The sequence below is a fragment of the Symphalangus syndactylus genome, chromosome 14, assembly GCF_028878055.3.
Source record: "Symphalangus syndactylus isolate Jambi chromosome 14, NHGRI_mSymSyn1-v2.1_pri, whole genome shotgun sequence".
NCBI lineage: Eukaryota > Metazoa > Chordata > Mammalia > Primates > Hylobatidae > Symphalangus > Symphalangus syndactylus.
Window position 1 is genome coordinate 41701092 of NC_072436.2, and position 16492 is coordinate 41717583.

A 16492-nucleotide genomic window follows, 5' to 3' on the forward strand; every position below is an offset into this window, starting at 1 on the left:
TTTTTTGAGATGGAGTTTTGCTCTTGTTGCCCAGTCTGGAGTGCAATGGCATGATCTCGGCTCACCACAACCTCTGCCTCCCAGGTTCAAGTGATTCTCCTGCTTCAGCCTCCTGAGTAACTGAGTAACGGGCATGCACCACCACACCTGGCTAATTTTTTGTATTTTTAGTAGAGACGGGGTTTCTCCATGTTAGTCATGCTGGTCTCGAACTCCCAACCTCAGGTGATCCACCCACCTTGGCCTCCCAAAGTGCTGGGATTATAGGCATAAGCCACCGCACCTGGCCAAAAATTCAGTCCCTTTTATAAGAGCAGCAAAAAGCCAAAAGCAAAAACCTATGAATATACTTAACCAAGGAAGTGAATCATCTCTATAAGGAGAACTACAAAACACTGCTGAAAGAAATCACAGATGACACAAACAAATGGTAACACATCCCATGATCATGGATTTGAAGAATCCATATTGTGAAAATGACCATACTGCCAAAAGCAATTATAGATTTCACTGTAATTCTCATCATAATAAGATCATTTTTTATAGAATTAGAAAAAACAATTCTAAAATTCATATGGAACCAAAAGAGCCCAAAATAGCCAAAACAATCCTAAGCAAAAAGAACAAATATGTAGCTATCACATATACTACAAGGCTATAATTAACAAAACAGCATGGTACTGTTATAAAAAGAGGCACATAGACCGATGGAACAGAATAGAGAAACCAGAAATAAAGCCAAATACTTGTAATCAAGTATTTGATCTTTGACAAACAAGCATACAAAAACATAAATTGGGGGAAGGACATCCTATTTAGTAAATGGTGCTGGGAAAACTGACACCTTTTTTAGAAGAATTAAATTGGATTTTTTATCTCTCACCTTATACAAAAGTCAGTTCAAGAGGGATCAAAGACTTTAAGCCCTGAAACCATAAAAATTCTAGAAGATAACCTTGGAAAAACTCTTCTGGACATTGGCCTAGGCAAGGAATTTATGACTAAAACACCAGAAGCAAATGCAACAAAAACAATGAATAAATGAGACCTGATTAAAATAAAAAGCTTCTGCACAGCAAAAGAAATGTCAGAATAGACAGATAATTCACACAGTGGGAGAAAATATTTGCAAGCTATGCATCCAACAAAGCACTAGTATCCAGAATATATAAGGAACTCAAATTAGCAAGAAAAAAGCTCAAAAAGTGGGTAAAGGATGTGAGTAGGCAGTTCTCAAAAGAAGATATACAAATGGCCAATAAACATGAAACTGCTCAATATCACTAATCATCAGAGAAATATGAATTAAAACCACAGTGAGATATCACCTTACTCTTTAAGGAATGGCCATTATTAAAGAGTCAGAAAAACAATAGATGTTGGCATGGATGTGGTGGAAGGGGAATGCCTATACACTGCTGCTGGGAACATAATTAGTATGACATCTATGGAAAACAGTATGGAGACTCCTTAAAGAACTAAACGTAGATCTACTATTCAATCTAGCAGTCCCATTACTGGGTATCTACCCAAAGGAAAAAAAGTCATGAAAAAGATACATGCACATGTATGTTTATTGCAACACAATTCACAATTGCAAAGATAGGGAAGCAGCCTAAGTACCCATTGACCAATGAGTGAATAAAGAAAATGTATATATACACCATGGAATACTAATCAGCCATAATGAGGAAATGAAATAATGTCTTTTGCAGCAAGTTGGATGGAACTGGAAGCCATGATCCTAAGTGAAGTAACCCAGGAATGGAAAACCAAATACTGCATGTTCTCACTTCCAAGTGAGAGCTAAGCAAGGAGTATGCAGAGGCTGTATACAGAGTGTTATAATGGACTTCAGAGACTCAGAAAGAGGAGGGTGGGAAGAAGGTGTGGGATAAAAAAACTACATATTGCGTACAACATACACTACTCAGGTGACAGGTGCACTAAAATCTCAGAATTCACCACTATATAATTCTGTGTCACCAAAAGCCACTTGTATCCCCAAAAGAATTAGGGTTGCTCAACTGTTAGTGTAAGATAAATAATCCAAAACACTTCCGGTCCCAAGTATTTCAGATAAGGGATACTCAGCCTGTATGTACACTCATGAGCTCTACGCACTTGGCACTTAATTAGCCTTTTTTCCCAATCCAAGTGGTAAAATTGAACATGCAAATAAATGGCTTCAAAAAAGATTTGACTGGGCGCGGTGGCACACGCCTGTAATCCCACCACTTTGGGAGGCCGAGGCGGGTGAATCACCTGAGGTCAGGAGTTTGAGACCAGCCTGCCCAACATGGCAAAACCCTGTCTCTACTAAAAATACAAAAAATTAGCCAAGCGTGGTGGCAGGCGCCTGTAATCCCAGTTACTTGGGAGGCTGAGGCAGGAGAATCGCTTGAACCTGGGAGATGGAGGTTGCAGTGAGCCGAGATCGCACCACTGCACTCCAGCTGGGTGATGAGCGAAACTCCGTCTCAAAAAAAAAAATAAATAACAAGATTCAGTTCTTAGCTCTGCCATTTTCTCATCGCGCTGCTTTGAGCAGATCATTAGTGCTTTCTTAGCTATAGTTTCCTTATGTATTACAGGAAATATTATCATTTACCTCTTAGGACTTATGCAAAGTTAAACTAGCTAAATGTATATAAGCTTTGACACAGGGCCTAGTAGGTATTAAGTATGCAGCAAATGGTAGATGTTTATTAGCGGTGTGTTTATCTTGTCTCCCTATGAATTGTGAGCACACTGAAGGGCAGCAACATACAGCACCTGTCATGTTGTGGTGCAAGAGGTAGACACTTGCTAAGTCTTAAATAAATTGCTTATAGATTTTAATCTCTTTCTGCTTTGAAAGAAAGCCTGTCTTCGCTCTAAAAAAATAATTCCTTAAAAAATGTAGGCTTTTGCGGGCCGGGCGCGGTGGCTCAAGCCTGTAATCCCAGCACTTTGGGAGGCCGAGGCGGGCGGATCACGAGGTCAGGAGATCGAGACCATCCTGGCTAACACGGTGAAACCCTGTCTCTACTAAAAATACAAAAAATTAGCCAGGCGTGTTGGCGGGCGCCTGTAGTCCCAGCTCCTCGGGAGGCTGAGGCAGGAGAATGGCCTGAACCCGGGAGGCGGAGCTTGCAGTGAGCCAAGATCGCGCCACTGCACTCCAGCCTGGGTGACACAGCAAGACTCCGTCTCAAAAAAAAAAAATAAATAAATAAATAAAAAAAAATAAAAAAAAATGTAGGCTTTTGGCCAGGTGCGGTGACTCACGCTTGTAATCCCAGCACTTTGAGAGGCTGAGGCAGGTGGATCACCTGAGGTCAGGAGTTCAAGACCAGCCTGGCCAACATGGTGAAACCCCATCTCTACTAAAAATACAAAAAAACTAGCTGGGCGTGGTGGTGTGTGCCTGTAATCCCAACTACTTGGGAGGCTGAGACAGGAGAATCGCTTGAACCTGGGAGGTGGAGGTTGCGGTGAGCCGAGGTCATGCCCCTGCACTCTAGCCTGGGCAACAGAGTGAGACTCCATCTCAAAAAAAAAAAAAAGACTTTTAATTTACTTGAAGTAGTTTTTTTCTTCCTTTTTAAAAAAATGCATTCCTTTGTCAGCAGGTATGGGAGAATAAATTTCTTTCTTAGCTGCCAAAGACACACTGCCAGTAAGAGAGGTCAACAAAAAAAGACTGCTTTATGCACATTACTCCATTTGTTCTGTACTGTGATGACTGCTGTTTGCAGAAATTCCCTGGACTATATTGATTTCCCTCTGTTTGTGCATTGATAGAATTACTCTAAGGGGAGAGATTTCTAGGAATGAAATAGAAGACAATGTGAAAAATAGTATGTACAAAGTTTAGAAGATTGCATTTTGAGATAGTAGGTTTCTAGTTGCTTGTGTAATCTGGAGATTTCTTTGCAATAGAAGTGCAAAATTTGTGCACAGACATACTCGTATTGGTAATTAATTGATTATTTGTTTATTGCTAGAGAACCTTTACCCACTATGTTCAGCATGCTGCACCCACTAGATGAAATAACTCCACTTGTTTGTAAATCTGGAAGTAAGTGTATTTCTATATTCTTTTAGATAAGCTCTTTTTTTTTTTTTTGACTTTGGTGAGGGAGATTATAAAGGCGCTTATATGAAAACTGACTTATAAAAATAATGTAAACATTTTACAAAAATAACTTCTATTTTGAATTTCTCGAATATCATGGTATTAACTGCTCAACAGTTATTTTAGTAAAAATAAGGCATATAAATCAATGAGGGATACCGATATATTTATTAACCTACCTGTAGATGACTTTGTAAGTAAATGAATGATACTTGGATGAAGTAAAGTTTATTTTTTGTTGTTGTTTTGGGTTTTTTTTTTGAGAGAGGTCTTGCTCTGCGGTCCAGGCTGGAGTGCAGTGGCGCGATCTCAGCTCACTGTAACCTCTGCCTCCCGAGTTCAAGTGATTGTCCTGCCTCAGCCTCCTGAGTACCTGGGATTACAGGCACACGTCACCACGCCTGGCTGATTTTTTATATTTTTGGTGGAGACGGGGTTTCATCATGTTAGCCAGGCTGGTATTGAACGCCTGACTTCAGGTGATCCACCCACCTTGGCCTCCCAAAGTTCTGGGATTACAGGGGTGAGCCACTGTGCCCAGCTGCTTTTTATCTTCTATATTATATCTTGGCAAACTGCAGGCCATGGGCTAAATCTGGCCTGCAGCATGTTTTTGTAAAGCTTGTGAGCTAAGAATGGTTTTTTTTTGTTTTGTTTTGTTTTTAAGACAGTTTTGCTCTTGTTGCCCAGGCCAGAATACAATGGTTCGATCGTGGCTCACTGCAACCTCCGCCTCCTGGGTTCAAGCGATTATCTTGCTTCAGCCTCCGAAGTAGCTGGGATTACAGGCATGTGCCACCACACTCAGCTAATTTTGTATTTTTAGTAGAGATGTAGTTTCACCATGTTGGTCAGGCTGGTCTTGAACTCCTGACCTCAGGTGATCCACCCACCTCGGCCTCCCAAAGTGCTGGGATTACATCGTGAGCCACCGCACCCAATATAAGAATGGTTTTTACCTTTTAAAGGGTTGTAGAAAATAACAAAGATTATGTGATAGAGTCAGTATGTGGACAGTAAACTGCACTATTTAGTCTTTGATCTTTTACAGAAAAAGTTCAAATTTTATATTGTTACTAATTGCAGACAACCTGAATAAACATACTAGGGCCTGGGATTAAATGGCATGGAGCCTTTTTTTTTTTTTAAAGTACAATTTCCATTTTATTTTTTTTCTGGAGAATAGTCTGTCTTCAATCTTTTTATTTTTATTTTTTAGAGACGGAGTCTCGCTTTGTCACCGAGGCTGGAGTGCAATGGCACGATCTCGGCTCATAGACGTGTGCCATCACGCCCAGCTAATTTTTTGTATTTTAGTAGAGATGGGGTTTCACCCTGTTGCCCAGGCTGATCTCGAACTCCTGAGCTCAGGCAGTCCACCCACCTCGGCCTCCCAAAGTGCTAGGATTACAGGCATGAGCTGCCGCGCCCGGCCTTGTCTTCAGTGTTTAAGGACTCAGCTCCTTACATGGGCTTTGGTGCGGGTTGTGGGGCAGCACTACTCGAAGGTCTAAATCGGGGTGGGTGTGTTTGGTCCTTGTGGGCTTTACAAGATGGATTCCTGACGACTTTTCTGTGAATTGCACATCTCACACAGTAATTTAGCTTCACATACAGCTTGGGAAGCACATAGGCATTGAAGACACTTGCTTCAGAAATGTCCCTGACTGCTGCAGCCTCCACTACATTTCGAATGATGAATTTCTTTTTTTTTTTTGAGACAGTGTCTCGCTCTCTTGCCCAGGCTGCAGTGCAGTGGTGTGATCTGGGCTCACTGCAAGCTGCACCTCCCGGGTTCACGCCATTCTCCTCCCTCAGCCTCCTGAGTAGCTGGGACTACAGGTGCCCGCCACCACGACCCGCTAATTTTTTTAATTTTAGTAGAGACGGGGTTTCACTGTGTTAGTTAGGATGGTCTCAATCTCCTGACCTCATGATCCGCCTGCCTTGGCCTCCCAAAGTGCTGGGATTACAGGCATTAGCCACCGCGCCCAGCCTCGAATGATGAATTTCTTAATGGCCTTGTCCTTGGGCACGCTTCGGGCACAGTTTGTACAACGAATAGGCTGCATGTGGCTGCGCCCCTTTTCGGCATGATTGTTGTTCTTTTCTTTGTCATCTTGGAGGCACGGACTGGAGGGAGGAGTGCAGCCATTATTGATCATATTTTTGAATAATATTTAGTGAACTAGAAGTTGCTTATTTGTAATGTCAAGTAGGATACAAAACTTTAACACAGTATGATTATAATTTTGTAAAAATGTATAAGGTGTGTATATATGTATGAAAAAAACCAAAAATTCTCTAATGTATTTATAGTAGATATTTTAAGATGGTGGCATGATTTTTATTTATGAAGTATTTCTTACGATTATAAAATCATATTTTAAAATTTTTCAATATTTTAACTGAGTGGGAAACATTTCCTGTCAAATAAGGATATGGAGACCAGTCCATGGTACTTTAGATTAAAAGCTGAACTCACTGGGAAAAACCTTATTTTGCATGTGTAACTAGTAAAGCAGAAACAACAGTGTACTGTTCGGCACTGTCTGAATAGTAATTATAGAGTACAGCTTTCATACAGAAGAACAGAAGCAATAAGGAAGTCAAACTTGGCAGAATAGTTAAGTGCAATTTATAAATAAGTCAGTTGTTGAAGAAGTCATCGACCTTGCCGGGCGCGGTGGCTCACGCCTGTAATCCCAGCACTTTGGGAGGCCGAGGCGGGCGGATCACGAGGTCAGGAGATCGAGACCATCCTGGCTAACACGGTGAAACCCCGTCTCTACTAAAAATACAAAAAATTGGCCGGGCGAGGTGGCAGGCGCCTGTAGTCCCAGCTACAAGGGAGGCTGAGGCAGGAGAATGGCGTGAACCCCGGGGGGCGGAGCCTGCAGTGAGCCGAGATCGCGCCACTGCACTCCAGCCTGGGTGAAAGAGCGAGACTCCGTCTCAAAAAAAAAAAAAAAAAAAAAAGAAATCATCGACCTTTTACCTGTGGCTGATTAGTTTAATGGTGAGAGTCAGCACAAATCTTAACATTTAACAGCAGCATGTATGTGAAGCTAAAACTTGTAATGCTCTCATCTTTAATGTATTTTAAGGAAGTTGATGCCTAAAGTAAATTTATTAAAAATTCAGAGTTAATTATTTAAGATATTAATAGATTTTGTGCTCTCTTTGGCTTGGTTGTTCTTTAACAATTTTAAGAGCTCTGTTCATAAATATCAGTCTTGTAAAGCCCATTGTTCTATACCTGATTTTTCTATTTTATTTTTAAGGTCTTTTTGGTTCATCACGGGTGCAATATGTTGTAGATCATGCAATGAAAATTGTTTTCCTCAATACTGACCCCTCTATTGTAATGACTTATGATGCTGTTCAAAATGTGCATTCTGTGTGGACTCTCCGGAGAGTCAAATCAGAGGTAAGGAGAAAGGCAAGTCACTTCTCCTTAATAGGAAAGGATAGGCTGGGTGCACTGGCTCACGCCTGTAATCCTAGCACTTTGGGAGGCCAAGGCAGGCGGATCACTTGAGGTCAGGATGTTCAAGACCAGCCTGGCCAACATGGTGAAACCCCATCTATACCAAAAATATAAAAAGTTAGCCAGGTGTGGTGGCTTCTGTAATCCTATCTACTTGGGAGGCTGAGGCAGGAGAATCACTTGAACCTGGGAGGTGGAGGTTGCAGTGAGCCAAGATTGTGCCACTGCACTCCAGCCTGGGTGACAGAATGAGACTCCATCTCAAAAAAAAAAAAAAACAAAAAAAACCCAACATATATATATATATGTATATATATATATGAAAGAGTAGTTAATACTTCATACCCTTACTTTTTTTTTTTTGGAAAAATCACTTGTGAATAGTTGTTTTATTATTATCATCATCATCAGCATCATCTCTAGAGACAGGGCCTCACTCCGTCACCCAGGCTGAAGTGTAATGGCACAATTATAGTTCACTGCAGCCTTGAACTCCTGGGCTCAAGTGATCCTCCTGCCTCAGCCTTCCAAGTAGCTAGGACTACAAGTGTGTACCACCACTCCCAGCTAATTTTTAATTTTTTGTAGAGATGGGGTCTTGCTATGTTGCCCAGGCTGATCTTGAATTCCTTGGCTCAAGCTGTTCTCTCTCCTCACCCTCCCAAAGTGCTGGGATTATAGATGTAAGCCACAGCACCTGGCCTCATTTGAGAACTAGATAGAGCTTCTTAGGAAAGAAGAAATACTTTGTCTTTAGTAACTGACTTCAACTTGCATTCTTACAAGGAAATTGCTATTTTATTCTAATTATTATCTTTTTTTCCTCCTTCTCTTTATTTTGACTTAAGGAAGAGAATGTTGTTTTAAAGTTCTCTGAACAGGGGGGAACCCCACAGAATGTGGCCACTAGCAGCTCCCTCACAGCACATCTCAGAAGCCTCTCCAAAGGAGATTCCCCTGTGACTTCACCTTTCCAGAATTACTCCTCCATTCACAGCCAGAGTCGCTCAACCTCATCACCCAGTCTACATTCTCGCTCACCTTCTATTTCCAACATGGCAGCTCTAAGGTAGAAGGGTTTCCTGGTTTTTCTTTCTAAGTTTTCTCTTTTGTTTTGAAGGATTTAGAATTTCTGTTGACAGCTTTTTTTAGGGGAAATATATTTAGGGGAGATATTTTTTAGGGGAAATAGCCATTATCCCAATTGGGCCATTTTTTTTTTTTTTTGAGATGGAGTCTTGCTCTGTCACCCAGGCTGGAGTGCAGTGGCTCAATTTAGCTCACTGCAAACTCCGCCTCCTGGGTTCACGCCATTCTCCTGCCTCAGCCTCCAGCTGGGACTACAGGCGCCTGCCACCAAGCCTGGCTAATTTTTTTTTTGTATTTTTAGTAGAGATGGGGTTTCACCATGTTAGCCAGGATGGTCTCGATCTCCTGACCTTGTGATCCGCCCGCCTCGGCCTCCCAAAGTGCTGGGATTACAGGCATGAGCCACTGTGCCCAGCCCTGAGCCACTTTTACTAAGATTGCTAAGTTTACCATGTCACATTCTTTCCTGAGTCATATTTTGAAGCTGCCTGTGCTTGTCCTAAGATTAGTTGCCTCATTTCTACCACTATGTGGGCAACGGTTTGATAAATATTAATTCCCAAAATATTGTGGCACTATTTTATTTTTGCCTTAATTTATGTTAGTTTTTCTTTTTTTTCTTGTTATTCGATATCTAAAAATGTATCTCTCTATATAGATATATATTTAAATCACCAGATATGTATATCTGGTGCTACAGGGACATTGTTTTGTTGATATATATATATATATATATATATGTGTCTGACTATACAGGGACATGGTTTAGAGCTTTTTGAATAATCAGTTCATTTTCCGAAAAAGAAGATGATCTAAGTTTTAGTTTTAAAAGATGATCGCTTCTCGGCCTTTTGGCTAAGATCAAGTGTAAAAGATGTGTTCTTCTAATCATAATTCTAAATCTTTAGAATATAGTAAAGCACATTGACATGAACCATTTAAATAGCTACTCCTTTTTGAAAAATTTTAATTTCTGACCTGGATTATGCCATGAATGCTCTTCTGTCTGTGGAATTTTGGGAAGTGTCATTGGAGTGTGTGTCATATAAGCCTGCCCTGCCAACTCTGATGTACTCTCTCCTCTGTTTATTTTGCAGTCGTGCTCATTCTCCTGCCTTAGGAGTGCACTCTTTTTCAGGGGTGCAAAGGTTCAACATTTCAAGCCATAATCAGTCTCCAAAGAGACATAGTATTTCTCATTCTCCAAATAGTAATTCTAATGGCTCCTTTCTTGCACCAGAAACGGAGCCAATTGTTCCTGAACTGTGTATTGACCATTTGTGGACAGAAACGTTTTCTAATATAAGGTTTGTTATATATATTATTATATTCAAAGAAAAATGTTGCTGAAAGTCTTGGGAAATATATTGCATTTTGTTTAAAGTTTCCTTTTAATGTGATCAGTTATTAATATATGTAAAAATATATAGAGATATGTATTAAGGCCACCTCAGTTTCAGTAGAGGATATTAATGATATTAAAGTGATCATAGGCTGGACGTGGTGGTTCATGCCTGTAATCCCAGCACTTTGGGAGGCTGAAGTTGGTAGATCACTTGAGCCTAGGAGTTCGAGACCAGCCTGGCCAACATTGTGAAACCCTGTCTCTACTAAAAATACAAAAATTAACTGGGTGTGGTGGTGCATACTTGTAATCCCAGCTACTCAGGTGGCTGAGGCAGAATTGCTTGAACCCAGGAGGTTGAGCTTGCAGTGAGCTGAGATCGTGCCACTGCACTCCAGCCTGAGTGACAGAGTGAGACTATCTCAAAAAAAAAAAAGAAAAAAGTCATCATAAAGATATTATTTTGTCATCTGATATTTCTTCCTTTATAGTAATAATTCTCATTTTTCAGGTGTTTTTTGTTCTAGGGAGAAACAGTTAATTTCTATCAATGAGGAAATGTGGGTTTTTAGCATGTTTCCTTTGTTTTTTTTTTTTTTTTTTTTTTTTTTTTTTTTTTTTTTTTCGCATGTTTCCTAAGTTTTATGTTCATGTTAGTTGAGTGCCAGCTTTACTTTTTGGGAAACATAGCTTAGATCTCTGTTCTAGGTGACCTTCTTTTATATTCTCTTTAATAATTCACATGTTAATTTATATGCCAATGTGTGTGCTAGTTAGCAATCTAATAACTCACTGTCCCTGTCCTCAAAAGAGGCAGATAGCTGAAGGATGGTGACACAGGAGGGACTACTTTTGCTGGTAGGGCTTTGAAAGATGAATAGGTATTTGCTAGGCTGGTAAATTGATAAAGACCACAGATGGCAGCTGGGATCAGAACAAAAGTTCTGGTGAGTGCGTGGTGTATTTAGGGAATTATAAGTACTCTCACTCTGGTTTTTGCAGAGGGGAGGGAAAAGGCTAATGAAGAGGAGGCTTCCTAGGCGCAGTGGCTCACACCTGTAATCACTCACTTTGGGAGGCTGAGGCAGATGGATCACTTGAGCTCAGGAGTTCAAGACCAACCTGCCCAACGTGGTGAAACCCTATGTCTACTACAAATACAAAAATTAGCCAGTCATGATGGCGTGCATCTGTATTCCCAGCTACTCTGGAGGCTGAGGTGAGAGAATCATTTGAACCTGGGAGTTGGAGATTGCAGTGAGCCAAGAGCACACCACTGCACTCCAGCTTGGGCAACAGAGTGAGACTGTCTGAAAAAAAAAAGAGGAGGCTTGAGAGATTACTGATTGCCCTTTAGGCCTCTGGTCTGTTTGGTGAGAGCAGTAAGAAGGCACTTTATAAGTGTGTCAGAAGTTTGGGAAAGAGCAGAACAATAAATGTGGAATTGTCAGCTTATAAATGGTGATTGAGGTAAGAGAATTGGATTAAAATTGAAGAATTATTGTATTCAATAATTGTGTGTACATGTAGCATATGGGCCTTTTCCCAAGGAGAGGGTTTTAACATTCCTTAGATTCTCAAAGGGATTTGTGGCCTCCAGATTGTTAAAATCCAGTGGTGTAGAATTAGAAGAGGGCTAGGAACTGAAGTCCTGGAAACTTAAGATTTGGGGAATGGAAAGAGACAAAGCTGGCGTAGAGAGACAAAGCAAAAGAGGTCAGATGGGAGAAGCAGCAGGAAATACAGAATACAAAAAAGAACATTTCAAGAATACAGAGATGCCAGTATTGCCAGGTACTGGTGAAGTGTGGCCCTGAGAGTTGAACCCAGAGAGGAGGTGCTTGGGTGGCAGTGGGTTCCTTGGTGACCTTGGCCAGAGCATTTTAAGCTGGGAGGGTGGCGGGGGAAAGTGGGGTAGAAAAAGTAAATGGGGACTGAGGAAATGAACATAGGCATACAGACTCTTTTAAGGAGTTTGCCTTTGAATAGGAATGAAGATACAAAATTAGAGGGAGTCTCGGTCAAGGAGTGTTTTGTTTTTGCTGAACTATAATAAAATTAGTTTTCATGACATCTTGCCCCAATGTTTTCTTTTTCTTTTTTTTTGAGACAGGTTCTCACTCTGTAACCCAGGTTGGAGTACAGTGAGTGACTCAATCACAGCTCACTGCAGCCTTGGCCTTCTGGGCTCAGATGATTCCCCAACCTCAGCCTCCCAGGTAGCTGGGACTATAGGCACACACCACCACGCCGGACTAATTTTTTGTAATTTTTGTAGAGAAAGGATTTTGCCGTGATGCCCAGGCTGGTCTCAAACTCCTGGGCTCAAGCAACCTGCTTGCCTCTGCCTCCCAAAGTAATGGGATTACAGATGTGAGCCACTGTGCCTGGCCCCCAATATTTTCTTACCTAACCACAATGCAAGTTTTATATCCAGTCAAATAGAGAAGGTCTTTTATATACTCTAATGTTGAGTCCATTTTATATTTTAAGACTTTTAATGTGAAATAGTAGGCTGTATGGACTATACTCAAGGGAAAGTATTGAAAATACAGAGGAGAGGAAATGATTGATGGAACAAGTAACCAGAAAGGTGCACAAGTGGTGAGATTAGCCTTGGGATAAAGAAGTGAAGGTTGATCAGATATGTAAGGCAGGAGGTTGAGCTCAAGCCTTAGAGCCTTGTTTTATCTGAAATAGAAGGCAAATGCATACTCTTAGAGAGAATGGAATGGGGGATAGGTAGTCTGAAGAAAGTAAAGATGTGGATACAATGTTGAAGTAGTCTCTCTGGTTTGTTTCTCATATATCAAATAAAAGTATCCTATAATTATAAATCATTTTTCTTTAAATAACTTATTTGTAAGTTGAATATATTATAGATTCTTATTTTTTAGATTTATGGGTCTTCTGTAGCACTTTATTTATTTATTTATTTATTTTTTGAGATAGAGTTTTGCTCTTGTTGCCCGGGCTGGAGTGCAATGGCGCGATCTCAGCTCACCGCAACCTCCGCCTCCCAGGTTCAATCGATTCTTCTGCCTCAGCCTCCCGAGTAGCTGGGATTACAGGATTACTGGCTAATTTTGTATTTTTAGTAGAGACGGAGTTTCTCCATGTTGGTCAGGCTGGTCTTGAACTCCTGACCTCAGGTGATCTGCCCACCTAGGCCTCCCAAAGTGCTGGGATTACAGGTGTGAGCCACCACACCCGGCCTTCTGTAGCACTTTAGAAGGAAGGGTTTGGGAATTAGAGATATGATTTCAAAAAGAGATGTGAATGAGGCTTAATCTGAGAAGGAGAGAGGGTAGATAGGAGAAATAGCATTATGAAAGATCTGGCCCTTTGCGGGATAGGAATTCAAGTTTGCATGCATTACTTTACAAGTAGGTGGCTTAGTTTGCATTACTTTACAAGTAGGGAGCTTACGGAGTATGTAATTTAAAAGTTCATCAGTAATTGTTAAATTTATCGTAGCTTTCCCCAACAAAGCTGTGTAATGAGCTCATAATCAAAGAACTGAAAGGATCTTTGAGATCATGAAGTTTAATTCTTAGAAATGTTTGTATCTTTGAGATTATTGCTTGACCTAAGTAGTTTTTAGATTTCTTGCAGAATATTTTCAAAGACTTTTTTTTTTTGTTTTTGAGATGGAGTCTGGCTCTGTCGCCCAGGCTGGAGTGCAGTGGCGTGATCTTGGCTTACTGCAAGCCCCACCTCCTGGGTTCATGCCATTCTCCCGCCTCAGCCTCCTGAGTATCTGCGACCACAGGCGCCCGCCACCATGCCTGGCTAATTTATTTTGTATTTTTAGTAGAGACGGGATTTCACCGTGTTAGCCAGGATAGTCTGGATCTCCTGACCTCGTGATCTGCCCACCTCGGCCTCCCAAAGTGTTGGGATTACAGGTGTGAGCCACCGCGCCCGGCCTCAAAGACTTTTAATAGTTACTGTGTAGATTCTTGGACCAGTGCTGACAGTTACTTTATTAATGTATCTATTATAGAGAGAAAAATTCACAAGCCTCAAAAGTGTTTATTACATCTGACCTATGTGGGCAAAAGTTCCTGTGCTTTTTAGTAGAGTCCCAGCTCCAGTTACGGTAGGTGTATGTATTTCCCATTGTTTCTGTATAAATAACTCAGCACTGCTTTGTCTTTTTCTTTTTCTTTTCTTTCCTTTTTTTTGGCTTAAGTAGTTTTATTTAGAAGTAATTTACATGTCATAAAACTAACATGTTTTAACTGTACAATTAAATGATTTTTAGTAAATTACAGTGTTATACAACCATCACCACGACCCAATTTTACAAGATTTATATCACCACAAAAAGATTTCCTTGTGCTTGTTTATAGTCAGTCTTGTTCCCATTTCCAGCCTTAGGCAACCACGCTAGGCTTCTGCCTTCATAGATTAGTTTTTCTGGACATTTATATATATATAATGTATGTATACACAGTGTAGCTTTTTGTGTTTAGCTTTCACTTAGCGTGATGTTTTTAGGATCCACCATTTTGTAACATGTATCATTATTTCATACCTATTGCTATGTAATATCCATTGTATAGATCTACCACCATGTTTTGTTTATCTGTTCATCAGCTGATGGACTTTTGGTTTATTTCCACCTCTTGACTACTGAGAATTACGACAGTATGAACATTTGAACAAAGGTCTTGAGCAAAAATGTGGACATATGTGATTTTATTTTTCTTGAGTAAATACCTAGAGTTGGGTCATTGGGTTGAATGATAACTTCATGTTTAACTTTTTAAGAAATCACCAAACTGTTTTCCAAATAGCCTGTATCATTTTATATTCCCACCAGCAAAATATGAAGGTTAATGTCTCTTTATCCTTGACAGGATTGGATATCATCACTCTTTGATTGTAGCTATTTTCTAGTGGTTGTGAAATGGCTTTAATTTGCGTTTCTCTAATGCATTCTGATGTTGATCATCTCATGAAGTTATTAGCCATTCATTTATCTTCTTAGGTAAAATATCTATTCAGATCTTTTGCCCATTTATTTACCTTCATATTTTGAAATACGATAGATCACAGGAAGTTACAAAATAGTAAACAAGTCCTGTGTACCTTGCATTCTTTTTCCCTCATAGATAACCTCTTATATAACCATAATACATGATCATAACCAGGAAATAGATGATCTACACACTTTATTTCAAATTTCATCAATTTGACATGTACTCATTTATGTGTATGTATGGTTCTATGCAGTTTTTTCACTTGTGTAGATGTGTGTAAATACCACCACAATCAAGATACAAAACATCTTTATCTCTCTTATGTTAACTCTTTATAGTCACATACACCATTACCCACTGATCCTGGCAACGACTAATTCTCCATCTTGATAATTTGGTATTTGTGAATGTTATATAAATGGGCTCATACAGTATGTAAACTTGAGATTGTCTTTTTCTGTTCAGCATAATACTTTTAATACCCATACAGGTTGTTGCTTGTATCAAGTTTCTTTTTTATTTTATTATTTAGCTGTGTAAAGTTTCAAGAGAGTAATGATAAAACCCAGCTCATCTTTGGTTCAGTGACCAACATACCAGCAAAGGATGCAGCACCAGTGGAGGTAATGTAGGCACATTTGAGAAGTTGACAATTTCATCAGATTGTTCAGTCAAAAAATCTGTTAATTTGCTCAGATTGGGAAATAAATTTTTTGTCTTTTTTTTTTTTAGAAAATAGACACCATGCTGGTCTTGGAAGGCAGTGGAAACCTGGTGCTATACACAGGAGTGGTTCGGGTAAGCAATAAGTAGCACTTCATGCATTTAGTAGGACTTCAGGCTGCCTGTGTGAATATTTGTAATGTTACTTTAGATTGATACTTTAAATTTGTTATGTTCCTGTCTGCACAATTTGGCAGAAGAATTTTGTTACTAATTCTCAGTGAAGCTTCCCATTTAGGTGGGTCCTAATTTGGAGGGCTATGGCTCACTGCTATTAAATGCATTGGTACTCTGAACCTGTCACAGATGGGAAACCTTCAGTGAGTATAGGTAGATTTTTTTTTTTTTTTTTTAAAGTTAAACTAGTTTTGAAATTGAAGCATGGGTACCTTTGGTAAGTACTAAAGTTTTGGTAAAGTTTCACTATATTAAATGTGGTATATGTTAGCTGTATTTTTTTTTTTTTTTTTTTTTTGAGACAGAGTCTCGCTGTGTTGCCCAGGATGGAGTGCAGTGGTGCGATCTCGGCTCACTGCAAGCTCTGCCTCCCGGGTTCACACTATTCTCCTGCCTCAGCCTCCCGAGTAGCTGGGACTACAGGCGCCTGCCATCACGCCTGGCTAATTTTTTGTATTTTTAGTAGAGACGGGGTTTCACCGTGTTAGCCAGAGTGGTCTCGATCTCCCGACCTCGTGATCCACCCTCCTCGGCCTCCCAAAGTGCTGGGATTACAGGCG

The 16492-nt window shown here is 40.2% G+C and overlaps 1 protein-coding gene and 1 pseudogene across 13 annotated transcripts in view; both read left to right on the forward strand.

Annotated features, from left to right (window-relative positions):
• Positions 1-16492, forward strand: part of ANAPC1 (anaphase promoting complex subunit 1) — a 121761-nt gene that overhangs the window by 12738 nt on the left and 92531 nt on the right. For 12 of the 13 annotated variants that reach the window (XR_008650996.2, XM_055243477.2, XM_063616635.1 and 9 more), the window contains 7 exons: positions 3990-4063; positions 7405-7550; positions 8459-8679; positions 9797-10006; positions 14051-14146; positions 15565-15655; positions 15765-15830. Coding sequence is in view for 12 of the 13 variants with exons in the window: in XM_055243477.2 (XP_055099452.1) it covers positions 3990-4063; positions 7405-7550; positions 8459-8679; positions 9797-10006; positions 14051-14146; positions 15565-15655; positions 15765-15830 (904 nt within the window). In the remaining variant the exon portion in view is untranslated. The remainder of the gene's footprint in view (positions 1-3989; positions 4064-7404; positions 7551-8458; positions 8680-9796; positions 10007-14050; positions 14147-15564; positions 15656-15764; positions 15831-16492) is intronic. The other variant, XM_063616641.1, reaches the window with a different exon arrangement.
• Positions 9535-9639, forward strand: LOC129463378 (uncharacterized; annotated as a pseudogene).